Below are 17,385 nucleotides of genomic sequence, written 5' to 3' on the forward strand. Positions count from 1 at the left end.
ACGAAACTATACATTCAAAACACTACATTATTATAAAATAAGTGATGGTTTATCTTTACACTATTATCAAAAATCAAAATGTTTCGAAGTCGCATGACCAGGCACCTGCAGCCCGATTTCCTAACTATCGTCTCGTGTGGCACCAGACGACATGACGTAATTGTGACGTCAGCCAATACATGCCGCCCGCTTGAGCGTGTATTGGCTGACGTCACAATTACGTCATGTCGTCTGGTGCCACACGAGACGATAGTTAGGAAATCGGGCTGCTGGGGCCCAATTTCCTAACTATCGTCTCGTGTGGCACTAGACGACATGACGTAATTGTGACGTCAGCCAATAAATGCCGCCCGTTCGAGCGTGTATTGGCTGACGCCACAATTACGTCATGTCGTCTGGTGTCACACGAGATGATAGTTAGGAAATCGAGCCCCTGCAGTAGGTACTAGGAACTAAAGAATGACGTCATTACATTTTAAGCCTACTAGAGTAAAAAATAATTGCGCTGTACTTACCCGTGTTATGGGAATTCACCGTCTTCGGTCTTCGAGCTGCATTAGAAAACTTGGGAAGCCCCGTAAGGAATTATTGCTTTGCCGTAATCTATTTTCACATTGCTGCAAAATTCATAATATATTATATTTTCTTATAACGAATAATCGTCAACTTAACCCTTTGTCTATTGTACGGTATAACGATACGCTACGGCCTACGCCAATCGATGTATGAAGCTTCTCTAAGTAACATAGAAAAATAATGAATCATTTCAGCGTATAGGCATGTGGGGCTTATAAAATTTATATCAGAAATACGACTTGGAAGTTAAAGGTTTAAAATAGTATACGATCACTTCGTTATAGTTTTTTAGATCTGCTAACACATAAACAGTAAAAAATAATGATTCATATTATAACACAGCATAATAATTATTAATTATTAATGATTTGCTGTATTTTTTGCCTAACAACGATATTATGGGTCAATGAGAAATGGGACCAGTCTCAGGAAATAAAAATTACAATTGAGATCGCAAAGAGCGCCTTTCTCAAAATGAGACGCCTCCTTAGCAATAGAGATCTTAACCTAGGTCTGAGACTGCGTATGGTACGTTATGTGCTCTCAATTCTTTTCTATGGCATGGAAGTATGGACGCTAAACCAAGAGATGTCACGGAGACTTAAAGCTTTCGAGATGTGGCTGTATAGACGCATCCTCAAAATTCCTTGGACTGACCGGGTGACAAATGTTGAAGTTCTCAATCGAATGGGGAAGGACCGAGAAATTCTACGTAGTATCAAAACCAGGAAACTACAATACCTCGACCACATTATGAGAGGACACATATACAGCATTCCCCAACTTGTCATTCAAGGAAAGATCAATGGGAAGCGTAGCAGAGGACGGCGCCGCATTTCGTGGCTTAAGAACCTCCGTGATTGGTACGAGTGCAGCTCCACCGAACTGTTCCGGGTAGCAGACGACAAAGATAAGATCGCTTTGATGGTGGTTGACCTCCGCTAGGGGATGGCACAATAAGAAGAAGATAGGTACCTATCTCTATAAGGTTTATAGATTTTTAATAACACAGGTTTTCAATACGCCGTAAAAAATCAAATTATATGTGGGTACTTATAATATAAGTATTATTATAATTTAGGTAACTATTCTATTCATACATATACTGCATTCCTAATCGCTGAAAAGCCTCAATTAAAATAAAGACTCAACTCGGTGTTGTCGGCAAGTTAGGTACCTAGGTACCTATATCTCGCCTTAATGCCCTTAATCAATCTAATATTACGTTCAAAGCTGACTGGAAGAACGAAATAATGAGTTAAATAATTGAGGCTGCTGTTGAGAGATGTCCCAAGACTACAAAATGTTATAAAGGTTTTCGCAACGCCATTTTTTCATTGTACCTAGTCACCCAAGCATTTTGAACCTATAAGATACCTAGACAAAATAATATAGCTTGCCAGCGATTATTATTAACCAATGCCCATACAGGTCACATTGAAGTTAAAAAAATGTATGATAGGTAGGTACCTCCCTACCATTAGTAATCGAGTGGCAATAGTCGTGCATGATTATCATTTTTGAGGTTTTTACGCCGAATATGTATAATATGTAGGTACATACCTATTTCTATGTATTTAATTAATACATAGATATATGGTGCTTTTATTTATGAATTGGTCATAGCATAGTAGTTGGCCGTTTCAACTTTTGGTTGATAAAATAAGGTGTCGGTCATTATTTTATTACGTCGTCTGTTGATATGTATAGCTTGGTCTCCATTTTCATATAGAAAAACTTGAACCAAAATTATTCCCTGTGATTTTTAAAAAAAGTTATTGGTGAAGAAAAATACAAACACTTCAAAATGATAAACACCAGAAAGGCTGTGAAGACACCCCCAAAAATTATAACTTGTTTCAATATTGTGGAGTTATTTTAAAACATCAGAAAATGAAAAGACCAGAGCAGCATTAACTGTAAGTATTTGAGCATTGTGTTTTTGTCTTTAAATATATTAATGGTTTTACGTGACGAAATTAACTGCTATCATACGTTATTATATATTATATAATATGTTTTCCTTATACGTTAGCGGTGCGTAAAACGTTTCTAATAATTTCAGTAATCCACAGCTGTAAAAAGGTTTAGAAACACTGATTTCGACCATTTTAAGGGACAAATAAACATTTTAAACATAGTATAGAAGTCTGTCAGAAATTTGAATACCTGAATTGAAAACTATTTCAGTCAAACAAATAATTTAGATGGACTAAAATACCTTGTTCAGCAAGAAAAGAAAAATACCTACGCCAGAAGGGAAAAGGAATCTGACAAAATTACTGAAAAATATGTGTTTACAATAGACAATGCGTTTTGATATATCCAAAATCTAATGTGTGCAGCGCATAATTTAAAACAAAACTTGCCATTCATAATTTTACTCTCTGCAACCAAAAACGATTGATGGTCTTTGCAATGTTTTGATTGAAGTCGAAAGTGGGCTTACTGCAAATTAGCTTTCCAGTGTAATAATATGTTAATGATTTACTCTTCCTCTTCTGCCTCTTTCTACGACGACGACGACGACGACTATAAAACCGCTATTCTGTATAGTGATGGAGCAGGGAAAAAAACCAGGAAAAAATTTAGTACTCACCAATGCTTTATTAAATTAATATTGCAATGCCACGTAATATCACCAATGGACATTAAAAAAAGGAGAAGGACCACACTCAAATTGAGGTTGAACGATTCGCTCTGTAATTGAAATGAGGTTGAGAAATAAAAAAAAACGTGTTCATGCTGATTATATAACTGCGTTTAAAGAAGCCTGGAAAAACCTAAGCCATACCATGTCACAATCTCCGCCTATAGTAATAGGGAACGACTCTACCTACGCTATGACCGGTCCCAAGCCCGGATAAAGGATGAGGGTTCGTCGTAGGGTTAATCACCCAACACGGTAAAAAAACCCTGATTACGAACCCCGGACTCCCCATAAACCAACGACCCAAGCAAAGAATTAAGGACAAACGATTATATTTACAATGTGGCACATGGAACGTACGCACTATGTTGCAGCCGGGCAAGATGGAGGAGGTTGCAATTGAATTGCATAAGTATAAAATGAGCGTGACTGTATTGCAGGGAATAAGATGGGAGGGCGCAGGTTTCATAAACAAGAGAAACTACACTTTGTATTACAGTGGATCTGCAGGTACGCAGGGTCGCTATGGAACTGGGTTCTTAATCAGCTCTGATATCCGCAGGGCAGTACTAGGATTTGAGCCAATTAGTGAGAGATTATGTAAACCTCAACTGAAAGGTACACTTTTCAATATTACGTTCATCAACGTTTATGCCCCAACTGATGATGCGACCGAGGAAATTAAGGATAGATTCTATGAAGATCTGCAGAGAGCCTGCGAAAAAGTCTTCCCACATGATGCTCTAATTATCTTGGGAGACTTCAATGCAAAAGTTGGAAAAGATGAAGCATTTAAATAAGTAGCTGGGCAGCACAGTTTGCATCAAACGACAATCGATAATGGTGGACGTCTATGCTTTTTAGCGGCTGCAAATAATTTATTAATTAGTAGTACATGGTTTAAACATAAAAATATCCACAAAGGAACCTGGAAAATACCTGGAAATAATACATGCAACCATATAGAATGATCACATTCTTATATCAAAAAGAAGAGCGACAACAGTGGAGGATGTGCGCGTCTGCAGAGAAGCCAATTGCGATTCTGATCACTTCCTGGTGAGAGCAAAATTAAAACAAAAAATCTCCTTAATACTGAAAAAAGAAGGCCAGAGAAGAACTAAATGGAGAGCTGAAAAATTGAGGGATGAAGAAATTTTGGATAAATATCAGGAATCTATAGAAACAAACTTAAAAATTACTTTAATAACCGATGATGTGAATGTGGACTGGGAAAATACAAAAAACTGTGTTATCACGAGTGCCACAGAAATTCTGGGGGAAAACAAAGCAAAAATAGATGCAGGATGGTTTGATGCTGATTGCAGGCAAGCACTGACTGAAGACTAAATACTATCAACCCTGATTAAACTCCTGTAAGGATAGTGAAGGACAAATGCTGATCATAAAGAAGGACATTATGGAAAGATGGAAAGGCTATTTCACAATACTTTTAAATCAGGCTTATAATAATGGTCATGAGTAAACGGAAGAAGTATTGTACCGCACTGCTGAGGAATTTATTGATGAGCCTACTCTGCCTGAAGTAAGAAGAGCATTAAGAACGCTGAAAAACAATAAAGCACCTGGAACCGACAGGATAACAGCCGAGCTGATAAAGACTGGTGGCCCTACACTGGAAGCAAATATCCACAAGATAATTCTCAATATTTGGGAAAAAGAAATTCTACCTGAGGAATGGAAGATGGGTATAATAATCGTGCCTATTCTGAAAAAGGGAGACAAAACAATCTGCGATAACTACAGAGGGATCACAATTCTAAACACAGCTTATAAAGTTTTCTCATCTGTACTGTATAGCAGGTTAATGATCTATGGTGAGGAAATCCTGGGAGAATACCAATGCGGCTTTCGACCAAATAGATCCACCATAGATCACATCCATCTCATGAGGCAAACTATGGAGAAAGCGCACGAATACAACCTGACACTCCACCACCTGTTTATTGATTTTAAACAAGCTTTCGCCAGTGTGAATAGGGATAAGATGCTGCAAAGCCTAAAAATACTGGGAATTCCCTTAAAACTAGTAAGGCTTATAAAGACCATACTGACGGATACTAATTACAAGCAGATCCAAACAGAGGATGATCGACCATGGTGGCACTATGAAAATAAAAGCAGAAAACGCTGGGCTGGAAATAAACCAGTCAAAAACTAAGTATATGGTCAGCACACGCGATCAGGTACCGCTGCAGAATATAGTCATAGGACAGCAGTGGCGAAGGGTGGAGGTAGGCTGTTAAGATCCGCCATAAATATTACACACTTAACTTTGTCAGTCATACATACTTGTTTTCATTGAAATAAGACTACATTTTACAGATGGTGTTGGTAAGTTTTTAAAATTCAATTAAACCCTGCGAAAACCAAGCCATAATAGATAATAATCAAAAAATACTCGTATATCTATAAAATATCTAAAATTATGCAATTAAATCATACATAAATTTGGATATTATAGATAGAATAATAATTTTTATCTAATATAGTTTGGTTTAGGCATAGCTTGATGAATTAAAAAAATGAACCAACAATATGTGTCATACGTATTCTTAATCTAACGAAAACAAATAAGTAAGAATGAAAAAATGTGCACAATTTTGTCATATCGCCTAAAATATACCAATACTATTATGGTTTGGTTGAGACAGGGTTTAATTGATTTTTAAAATCCAACCAATACCATCTGTAAATTGTAGTCTTATTTCAATAAAAACATATACATTTGACTGAAAAAGGTTAATGTGCACTATTTATGGCGGATCTTAACAGCCTACCTCCACCCTCCGCCACTGTAGGACAGCATGCATATGAAGGGGTGGACAAGTTCACGTATCTCGGATCCAGCCTAAATACCCAAAATAAGACAGCAGAGGAGATAAATATCCGCCTTATCTCCGGAAATAAATGCTGGCATGCCTGCAAGCGACTGGTGGGGTCGAAAATTCTAGGCCAAAGAAGTAAACTTCTAATTTATAAAACGATTATAAGGCCAGTGGTCACTTATGGCTGTGAGACTTGGTGCTTGACTCAAAACGAGGAAAACAAATTAGCTGTCTTAGAGCGAAATACTCCGCAAAATCTTTGGACCCGCGTTGGAAAATGGGAACTACAGAATTAAAATGAACCACGAGTTGGAAGAGCTGATTGAACAGCAAACAATCATAAGACACTGTAAGTTCCAAAGACTACGATGGGCGGGACATGTGGAGAGAATGCCTGAAGTTAGAGCGCCAAGGATCATGACGAAGTGGCTACCCCAACGGAAGAGACCCAGAGGCCGTCCAAGAAAGAGATGGGCTGACGCCGTAGAAATTGACTGGCTTCATATAGGAAGATCCGGTAACTGGAGAAGTGTGGCGAGAGACCGGAGTGAGTGGAGAGCGGTTGTGGAGGAGGCTAAATCCCACCCCGGGATGTAGCACCGTGGAAGAAGAAGAAGATACCATGTTACATATTTATGCCATCATTTTAATAAAAAAAATATTGGTGTTAGATTTTACAAATCCACAAATCCAGGAGGAAAACTAATGACTTATATTCGAGCACTGCAATATAATGGATCTAATAAATGGAAATATTAATTTCAAACTGCGTTTTGGTGAAGAATAGCAAGAGCTCCCTCCAATCTCTTTGTCCCTGTACGAATAAATTAAAGTACTATTATGCAACCAAAATTCTTTGCAGCCTTCCTCAACTATATCAAGAAAGGCATGAAATAAAATAACTAAGAATACCTTCAGTTCTTGAAAATAAGTATGGTGGCTGATTATCACTAATTTTATAATAATCTGTCATTTCAAAGCTAACTCGAAAATTAAAATGAATTAAATATTATTTTGTTCATTTATGTGATGCTTATTACCCCTATTTATGCGATTTTATTGAATTTTCCAACATAATGTAGACAAGCAATAGATACTGTAAAACTTGGTGCTGTTTATTTTAATTCAAACATTGTAACTCCCAGCTCAAATCTCAAAAAAACAAAAGCAAACCATGTAACTCCTCTATATTCTATGTTAATAAATATTTTGTAAAAATGACCAGATTTACTCATTTATAACATTAAAATACTAAAAGTGTTCAAATTTCCTAAACCAGTCCGTTTTATTTTAAAACAGTTTTTTCTACCTTCTGTGAAGTTGGTTAATACGGAGTTACAAGTTCCGCGCATTTAGTTGACGAAATGTCATTCCAATATTATCTTTTGAAGAAAATATCGTTGCATAAAATACATTGCATTTTTCAAAAATATGCATACCAACCTAATTATTCTATTATAACTTATTTATTTTTTATTACGGATCATAAGTTAAAAACAGTAGGTAAGTATAATTATTATTTACTGCGTTTTTGCTTATGAAACTAACATTCATCCATTCACAATCATAAATAAAAAGACAAATTTTAAGTTTAATAGTGATTTTTTTTTAAATTTTGACACTTTTGTGTATACAAAATATTTATTTTTAAGTAATCTATTATAAACCGAAATATTTAGAGAGCATACACCGTTTTGGCTATTTTGCGAGATTCTTTTGACTGGATCTTCCAAACGGATGCGGTTGTTTTTGTTCGGAATATTTTGACGGGGTACTTAGTGAAAATGGAAAAATTGGAATTTTTCGCGTAATTTACATGGAAAAACAATACAAAATACATGAAAAATCATGTAATTAAATTACTCAAAGGTGTGCATTTAAAAAATGTGGAAAAAAAATGTTTGATGTTAAAACTTGACGGCCATTCAAAATCAAATTTATAGATTAATATAAGAGATAAAAAATTGAAAAATCATGTTAAAAGTTTAAAAAAATATATGTAATTGTATGCACCTAACAAAACAATTTTAAAGTAAATTTAATGGTTCAAGTATCAAGTCACTAAATTTAAAAAAATAATATCTCTCAAGATATAATCTCGAAATCAAAAAAAGTACATGCACAAACGTAAGCCAATAATAGGCAAATTGATGACCTAATAAAAAATTAAAAAAGTTTGTTGGATGGTTCTACTTAACGTTCATCAAATATTTCATATCGAATAACTCACGCACTATATGAGAAAAAAATAAAAAAAGTATGCATAATTGCGCATTAGCTATGCGACAAGAGATTTCACTAAAAAAAATATTTTTAAACCCACGCAGTCAGGTTTTGCATACAAACTTAAAAATTAAATAGCGCGCTGAATACAGGTGAAAAGGCAAAAAAGAATCATGCACTAACGTTTACTACCAACGCACTAGTGCGTACAATTTAAATTTTAAAAAAAATATAAGTTTAGTGACACAAGTATCCAGCATTTAGCTGGGTCACCCAAATTGAAATGCGAATAACCCCCTTAATGTGGGTGCACAAACGAAATAAACGCGTGCACAAACGTGCACTAATGACGCACAAACGAATGCACTCAAAAAAAGTTGAAATTTCAACATTGGGTGACCCAACGTTTAGCTGGAACACCCAATTTGAAATTGGAATTTTTCGGTTATTATAGGTGCACAAACGAAAAAAAACGTGCACAAACGTGCACTAACGATGCACAAACAAACGCACCCAAAAAAAATTGGAGTTTTAACATTGGGTGATCCAGGTAAATGGACCTCCCAAAATAGGTACTATAATTTTGACTATCGGAAAAAATATGTAAAAAGTACTAAAATTTCGATATTTTTGTTCGATACATTTGTGCAAAGTACTATAATTTCGCAATATAACATAATTTGGAAAACTTGGAAAAAAATGCTCGAAAAACGTAAGAAAATCCCAACATTTTTGGTCGGAAGAGGTACCTATCTAAATAAAAAGGGGTCTCGGAGTTTCTCAAATTCTCCGTTATTTTTTTTTCTGAAAAACAAAAAACCTATACATTTTCAACAGATGACAACGCGTACTATATTTTTTCCCCAAATACTATAATTTTTGAGGCTATGTACTATAATTTCAGTTTGAAAAGATGGCAACACTTCGCCGGCCAAATTGTGTTTTGTCCACTGCCATCGTGCCATCTACAGTCGGCTAAAAGTATATTAGTCTATGAGTCGGCTTGTCGGCTATGGTCTGTCGCGATAGTCTTTGGCTTATTCTCAAATTCAAACACGTAAAATGGACGTAAAACGTGAAATACCTGAGCTGGAATCTTATATAAAAGATCATAACTATTGCTCTAATGTGAAACATACAAGCAAACCAGACGCCAACACCAATATAAAGCAAGAGAATGCCGATGCTGCCACGTGCATTTTTGAGGTTAGTTTGTTATTACAAATTATTAATAATTGTAGAATGCATGTAGGCCTTAGTTCGTTTTTTGTAGGCACCTATGTTACATAGCATTTCAAACCGAATCAATGAAATCGGATGGTTGGATTTGACAGATATATACTCGGGAAAGCGATTTCCGACAACTAATATTTAGTTTTGCCAAAACCCAAAGTTAATTCAATAATACATTAATTTGTGTCTAAAACAGCAACTCGTTGACTGAAATGGCAACTTGAAATGAGCTTATAAAATTTTAACTTGCTATACCTAGCTCGTCATCTACAAGGGCACACATTTAATTGTCGAGCTTATTTATTTAAAATATAAACAATGCTTCATGGCACCCATCGATGGCCGAGAGGCTTACGCATCGGTTTATAATGTAGGTTGTAAGGGGACCCGGGACCAGGATACCTACCTATCAAAACACCTTAACCACAATGGCGATACTGCAGGTTACTATAAAATTTCGGTTTTTTCATTTATTTATAATATCAAGTCTTCTACAACACGCTGATTGATAGCATTGCTAATTTACGCATAATATATCTACAGTATATTGAATGAACATTTGCATAAGATAGTACATCTAGGAACAAAATTAATTCGCTTCATTTTTTCAGCACGGAGCACATGACAATCGTGAGATACAAGCCGCAATGCCGTACAATGCAATTACAATACAAGAACATAACATTAAGCAGGAAATAATGAATGCTCCCAAAAAAGAAATCTCTTTAAAATTGACACGAGCTTCATTTTATCACAATAATTTTGTGTGCGATGTATGTTATGCATTTTTCTCTTCAAAAAAGATTCTGACCTATCACAAGTGTATACATGACGCATGTCTGACTGATAATAAAGTAGCCCTTCTTCAAGCGCAAGCCTTTCAAGAGTTTGGCGAATATTCGGAAGCGTCAATGTTGAATAACGATTCACAAGTACGTTCCATTGTCATTGTATTATTGCTACCTACTATAAATATTTTTGTTAATTGAAACACTTGGGAATTGTACGAAATATACTATATGGTTGCACTTTTCATAGTGGATTGTAATTGATTGGTGGATATGGATGCTGGGGGGTGTTACACGAGATTCTTGACTTAATAGGTGGGTAATAAAGTTTTACCTAGGTACTTTATTTATAAGTGAGTATTAATTTTATTCGTCATCTCAGTGTGTATATACATTTTAGTGAGGGCACATAAAGCCCAAAGATACCGAAAGGCGAAACCCGGGTTGCAAAAAACGACGAAAACGGAGTGCAAAACTTAAATCCATTAGAATTTAGACCAGTAGGTAGTGTTTGTTTTGGTTGAGAATTACTGAGAATATCTATGGTAATATATGTACTTCATTAATGTAAATAAGAATAAAAATCTATGAACTAACACTCCACTTGTTGAGTCCGTCACGAGACGTATATGTACTTCATTAATGTAAATAAGAATAAAAATCTATGAACTAACACTCCACTTGTTGAGTCCGTCACGAGACGTGGGTATTGCTATTGTCACGAGTTCTTCACTCGACATTGTACATCCGTTATTCCACTCGAATCAAGTCTCACTGCATTATTATAATTAATCTCTTGATCATATAGATCTCACGTATCTCGCGATTATAATCTCACGTCATCGTCCAATCCATATTCTTGTATCAATCAATAAACCCTCATCTCAACAACCAAGCAACAATGACTCTTCATCTACCTCCAACATCAGCATACCTCCAAATACAGTTTTGGAACAAACTAAATTTTCAACAAACAGCCCCATGTCAGGAATAAATCCATACTTATGTATGTCAAGTTTAATCGCTACATAATGATAATCTCAATACCATAATCATCATTAGCAGGTGTCGATCCATCACAGGATGAAGGCCTCCCCTTGTCCCCTTCCCACTCTTCTCTTCAGTCGAATCAGTACCATTTTAATTATAAACAAAACTAACTCCCTCATACTAAAATAATGGCGTTTAAAATTTAATTGTATATTTTTCAGTGGCCTAAAATTAACCGTGCTAATGTAAAGTGTGAGACAGATTCTGAACTAGTTAATTCGAAGGATGAATTTATAGAAGATACAAAACCACAAATCAAATATGAAGATTCACAACCCGGTTGCTCATATTCCGAATGCAAGCCAGTAGAACAGGTAGGAACGTTGATAATATTAATTCATTAATCACTATATAATTGAGATTATGATACCCCGTATACGCGTGCATAGATAAACTGCTGACAGTACATATTATCGCGGTTATAACAAGAAAATGGACGTGTAAACACGTATTATCGTGCAAGATTGCATGTAATTTATTGGTGCTTGCATGACGGTGCGCATGCGCAGTGAAACGATAATGGCGAACCTGCCGAAAAAAATAAGAACTACATCACACAAAATATTTTGATGTCTACCGATTATCTACGAACTTGTCCGAATGACATCGCGTCTCGCTTACGCTTGAAGTATGATTTTGCAGAGACAGTCAGCACTTTTAACGTGTAAATATTATTTATTATTGCGATAGTTTGAAATGCACATTGTTTATACAAGTAAATCTATGCACGTGTACAGGCGCTAGTATGTTATTTTCTTTTATACTGCCAATTACGGTAACACGTGAGCGTAGTAGACAGGGTAGTTTCATTGGGGTAGATCATTAAAAAAATTCTCTATTGACTAACAGCTTCCCTCGTGTGTATTTATAACGATTAGATTTTTCATTCACAGATACCTGTTCGAGTTTTGACGCGTATCGGTGCTGGAAGGTATTCCGTCAACAGCAGTAGGAAAACGACAAAGCGATCATCGTTTCCCATGTCTGTTACCGCAACCCCGCATGCGTATTACCGACAACTGCCAGGAGGCCAATCCCCGAATGAAGCATGGTCGAAGTGAGTAGCAAACCTGCTTCATAATGCGATAGTGTGTTTTCTGACGCTTCCGTGGAAGCGTATTGCTTCTCCATATGTCCAATAATAGAACGTAATAATTGCCAAAAATCGGGTGTACATATATGATCGCCTAAGAGTTTGCATTATATTTTTGTCTATGCCTTCATCTGACGGCTGTTTCGATCGCGCAAAAACTTTTATAAGAACAGATACGTCGGTAAGTCAGATTTTATTTCAGATATACTGTGTCTTTTATAAAATAATATGTATGAATCATACTAAAAGTGTATTTATTTATTCCTTTACAGAATTAACAAAATGTCAATGGCCAATAGGTATCAGATGGAGCTGTTAGTGGACTTCATGGAAAGTAAGTACATAAAAGTTTTTATTCAATTTGGATATATTGTAAACATATCTCGTATACTCTTAAGAAATGTAGCCTACTAAAATAACGCCAACATGTGGAGTTAACACAGTTCGAGACGTAGCCTGTATAATTATAATGACATATTTATATGGTTAAAAGTGTTTAATTTGTGATGGCGAATTGTGTAATGACCTCGTTTTTTGAGACTAAAAACCAAACCATAACCTACTGTAACTCAAACCAGCTTAACCGCAATGATATCGAATACTATAAAATTACCCTATTTTCCTTAGTGCATCCTGACCTCGTCGCCGGAAGGCTTACCGGGCAGTTCACCAGCCTCGACATGGAGAGGTTGTGGAGAGAACTGTCGGAGCAATTGAATGCTTGTGTGGGTGGTGCCACAAAATCATACAGACAGTGGAAAAAGGTGATGTACTATTTATTACTAGTATCGGTAGAAATTATTATTGATTTAAATTAATTAGACTGTGTCAACAACATATCCAATATTATTTTACAAAATATCTCACTCCACATAAATCCACCATAGGTAGCTATAGAATATAGATAGCAAGTTCAAGTAAGAAATGTTTAATAATTAATTCTTCGATTATCAGCTGTTTTCATACATTAAACCACATCTTTTGAAAGCATCCCAAATGTCACTGCTGTGTATAGTACTAAATCGTTAGTAATATTGTTGAAATTAAAAATTTCTAATTTTTATTGTTTACAGGGATGGCAAGACACGAGGCAGAACACGCAGGCCAAAATGGCCAAAATCCTGATCTCCCAGAGGAATACAGGAGGCGGCCCGCCCTCTAGAATCCGGCTGTCTACTCTCCAGCAGCGAATTATGGCTCTAAGCCAGCCATTTACAGTTCCTGGGGAGCAAGGTAGACAGGGCAATTACTCTGAGGGGGTAGGTCATTCATAAAATTCTATATTGATTAACAGTATAAAAGGGTTCACCCGTCGCATGTTTACTTATGATGATAACATTTAATTCACAGGTACCACAGGAAATTTTGGGTCGCGTCTGTGTCGCGTCAACATCAGAGCCCCAACGGTGGATCAACCAACCCTGCACGAGCAACATGGAGGAGTTTCTCACCGTAACCCCTCCTACTGTACCTACTACAGCACATTCAGAATCATCATCAGATGCAGATATGATGACAACCCCCGAATGTGCAATTTCTGCGACATCACGGCTAACCGCTCAAACTGTTGCACTGGAAGACAGTGCTGCCTTCACAAGAGCCCATGCTGCTACACGTGAAGGCAGTGCTGTCTTCCCAGCAAAAGTGAGAGCCCGCAGGCTCTCGTTGTCACAAACTTCTGTGGCAACGCAGACGATGGGTCCGTTGTCTCAGAATACCATCCTAGAGATGCTGGCACTCAACATGGCTGCGCTCAGGTCAGAGGTTGTGGCACTGAACGCTGCAAACAGGTCTGAGATGCTGGCTCTAAAAACAGAAGTGTTATTGCTTGGTTCCAAGATAGGTAGTCTGGGTAATGCACAGTAACACTTCCTTTGGGGTGGTGGTTGTTGCTATTTCGGGGGTTTCACTTAATCATAATTACCGTGTTGAGCTGAATATAAAATAAGATTTTACAGCATCGTGTATATCAGTATAAGTGATCCTTGTCACATTTTAAACCATGCATTATTTCACCTGTTTACAAACAGCTGTGAAACATTATTTTATATTTGTCTCAAAGCAGTTTTTTCATGTAAATACTCAAAAGAAATCCATTTCAAAGTATACATTCATGTCAGTATCCTTATGAAAAACCAATAATTACTTGTCTAGTTCTGTTTCAATGCAGTGATTTATTTAAATGGAATTGTTTAATGAGTATGTATGTGTGTCTGCATCTGTGATTTTTCCAGCCTTATCTTGTGTGTTATTATAATAAGTGTCTTGAAAATTTTATGCAAACCTATATTAAATTTCATATTTTGTGCGTATGATTACTATGTATAATTAGTCTATATAATATTTATAAGGAATTGTGGAATGAGTGTTTATGTGTGCCACCATAGTGTATTTTGTTTTGATTTCGATACACAGAGTATCAGAATCTTTGTTTTGATTTCGAAGTATGTGTCCGATGCATATTTTATATTATATATTTTATAGCCATTTTGATGAGCTATTGAGGCGTCTAACTCATGTGGTATTTATTTAAAGTTACTGATAGATACTTAGCTGCCTTATTTCCAGGTTATTCTATATCACATTTTTTAGCAAAATGGCTTTTTAATGCCATTTTGTTCTATTTCCAGAACTCTGTTTAATCTATTAATCAGAATACAAGAATTATGAATGGATTTCTCGATACCTGCGATTCTTTTTTATTCTATCTCAAATTTAAAAAATGTTTTCATTTCCAGACTGTCCTAGTTACATTGTTTAAAAAATGTTCATTCCATGTTGTTCCATTGCACGGATGTTGTAGCATCAAGCATACTGACCCACGCGACGTCTTGAGTTTGAATATCGATCGAGTAGTATTCAAGATTGATTATTGCATTTTTGTGAGTGCTAGTGGAGTGGCGTTTGCTATTTATTGATATTAAGATATTATTATATATTGACGTTCATGAGATGAACACCAATTGCCAGTGCCATTATTCTTATTATTGCTGATGTGGAATATAATAAAAATGGAATAGAAATTTCAAGAATCTGGCCATAGGCCGTGATATGAAAAAAAATCTGAAGTACCCAACCCTTTGGCTATATTACGAGGGGTTACCAACGTGAAGTCAAATAAAAGTTAATTGAAACACAGTATAATATGAACAATGTAACCCATATATTGTAAAAACAGCCAAATATTCGATCCAAATATAGTAATACCCTTAATTATGCATCACGAGTTATTCATATGGCTTTACCAATAACCAAATGTGGAATGGAATAATATTCGCTATGGATTTGAGGCAAGCGTTTATTTCATCGGCAGCGGTCGATCTTGGAATGACTGGTAGTGTTTGGTGGAAATCGCCAGATAGTAGAATCATTGTGCCTCCAAAACACCTTGAGTCATCTTTCATAGTTCGATTGAGTGCTTCTAATGCGCGTTTGTGCGCCATTGTGCATTCATCCCAGGTGATGATTTTACTTGCTACCAAAACTTTGGCCATTGCTGAGTGTTTCGAAATATTGCATGTCGGTTTTTCAGTCGTTTGAAGGTTTAACGGCAATTTCAACGCTGAATGAGCCGTTCAACCAGAAGAAGCAAATGCTAAAGAAATTTCGGATCTCGCACGAACAGTGGCCAAAATCAATAACATGAGGAATGTCTTCCCAGTTCTACCAGGCGCATCGAGGAAAAATAAGTCACCATTTCCATCATCAATTGCCTCATCATCGGGTGATCGACGCCGATACAGTGGATAACCATCGTTGACGGTGATAGTCTCCGCCGTCAAATTTCGTGGATAACGCTTGGAACACTTGCCGTCGACCATGCACGGTGATTGGGGGCTGATTGCACCACACGGTCCGTGAATCATGTTAGTACTTACAACATTATGCAGGTTTGGATTGGTTTCGGGATCAGGAATCTCGGCACATATGATGTCATCTATTTGGTCTGGTCGAATTTTTTCGACTAACCAAATAAGAATGTGTGCATGCGGCAAGCCTCGTTTTTGCCATTCAATCGAATACATCCAGCATCGAGTATCCCCAAAGACGCGATGCTTAACAATGTAGTTCATCAGCGACAGAAATTTTTATTTAAAGACACGTGCGGTGATGTCGTGCCGATCACTTGATGTTTGTCCGGGGAGTAGCAGTTTAAGAATTTCTATCCATTTCGGATTGCACGTAAAGGTGATGAATAGATCTGGACGAACATATGTCATTGAATCTTGCGCATATTCATGCATATGACGCGGGTTGCCCATGTACGTCGCCGGTAGAATATTCAATCGACCAACATTAGCTGCATCTCCTTCGGTGCTGATTGCATCGCGTAAATGAATATACTTCTCCGAACGCAGTTTATTATTAGTTGTATACGATTTTTTTTTGTGATTTTCGTACGTATTTTCCAATGCGCGAGAAAAATTTTCTAGGCCGAGACGAACAAAAAAAAAATCATCGAAATCAGTCAATTAGTTCTCGAGATAGCATCAAAAAAGCCGTTCCATACGAAATGTATGAGAAAATGAATTTTCTTCATAATTTTTTTCCGATGTTTTAATAGTGATTCTGCTATTCGGGGCGAAGACGAATCCAACAAATCAAAGATCATAAAAATCGGTCCAGCCGTTCTTGAGTTATAAATGGTGTAACTAACCCGCCTTTGTCTTATATCTATAGATTACCCATCCATGATTTGAGTTGTATTAGCATTGCCTACTCTGTCAGAGTAGGGAACAAAACTATTGACGGATCTGTTAATTTTATCGGTCACTATGATACCCACTCCATTTCGATGGTGGTTATCATCACTTCTCGAGTAATACAAGGTGCCGTTATCAGTTTTAAATCTACCGTTTCTCTTCCACTTTACTTCGCTGATACCAAGGATGTCTAATTTTAACCGATTCATTTCCATTATAA

General features: G+C 36.5%; 2 protein-coding genes across 2 annotated transcripts in view; one reads left to right on the top strand and one right to left on the bottom strand.

Annotated features, from left to right (window-relative positions):
- LOC147074097 (uncharacterized) overlaps positions 1 to 17,385 on the bottom strand; it is a 29,480-nt gene that overhangs the window by 3,081 nt on the left and 9,014 nt on the right. The window contains exon 5 of the mRNA XM_085943719.1: positions 516 to 617. Coding sequence (XP_085799845.1) covers positions 610 to 617 — 8 coding nt within the window. The 3' untranslated portion in view covers positions 516 to 609. The remainder of the gene's footprint in view (positions 1 to 515; positions 618 to 17,385) is intronic.
- On the top strand, positions 9,244 to 14,750 carry LOC147074098 (uncharacterized). Its single transcript, XM_085943704.1, has 8 exons — positions 9,244 to 9,504; positions 10,143 to 10,463; positions 11,531 to 11,683; positions 12,263 to 12,426; positions 12,735 to 12,796; positions 13,090 to 13,226; positions 13,536 to 13,721; positions 13,813 to 14,750. Exons 1-8 carry the CDS (start codon positions 9,361 to 9,363, stop codon positions 14,326 to 14,328), a joined length of 1,683 nt encoding a protein of 560 aa, XP_085799830.1. The 5' UTR covers positions 9,244 to 9,360; the 3' UTR covers positions 14,329 to 14,750.

Source organism: Rhyacophila brunnea, unplaced genomic scaffold (assembly GCF_057557595.1).
Source record: "Rhyacophila brunnea isolate RB1 unplaced genomic scaffold, BYU_Rbru_1.0 scaffold_16, whole genome shotgun sequence".
NCBI lineage: Eukaryota > Metazoa > Arthropoda > Insecta > Trichoptera > Rhyacophilidae > Rhyacophila > Rhyacophila brunnea.

Excerpts from the sequence above, each read along its gene's own strand:
- LOC147074098 (XM_085943704.1), top strand. The coding sequence starts at position 9,361 with ATGGACGTAAAACGTGAAATACCTGAGCTGGAATCTTATATAAAAGAT. Across the intron at positions 9,505-10,142 it reads CTGCCACGTGCATTTTTGAG|CACGGAGCACATGACAATCG; the intron begins GTTAGTTTGTTA and ends TCATTTTTTCAG. Across the intron at positions 12,797-13,089 it reads GTTAGTGGACTTCATGGAAA|TGCATCCTGACCTCGTCGCC; the intron begins GTAAGTACATAA and ends TATTTTCCTTAG.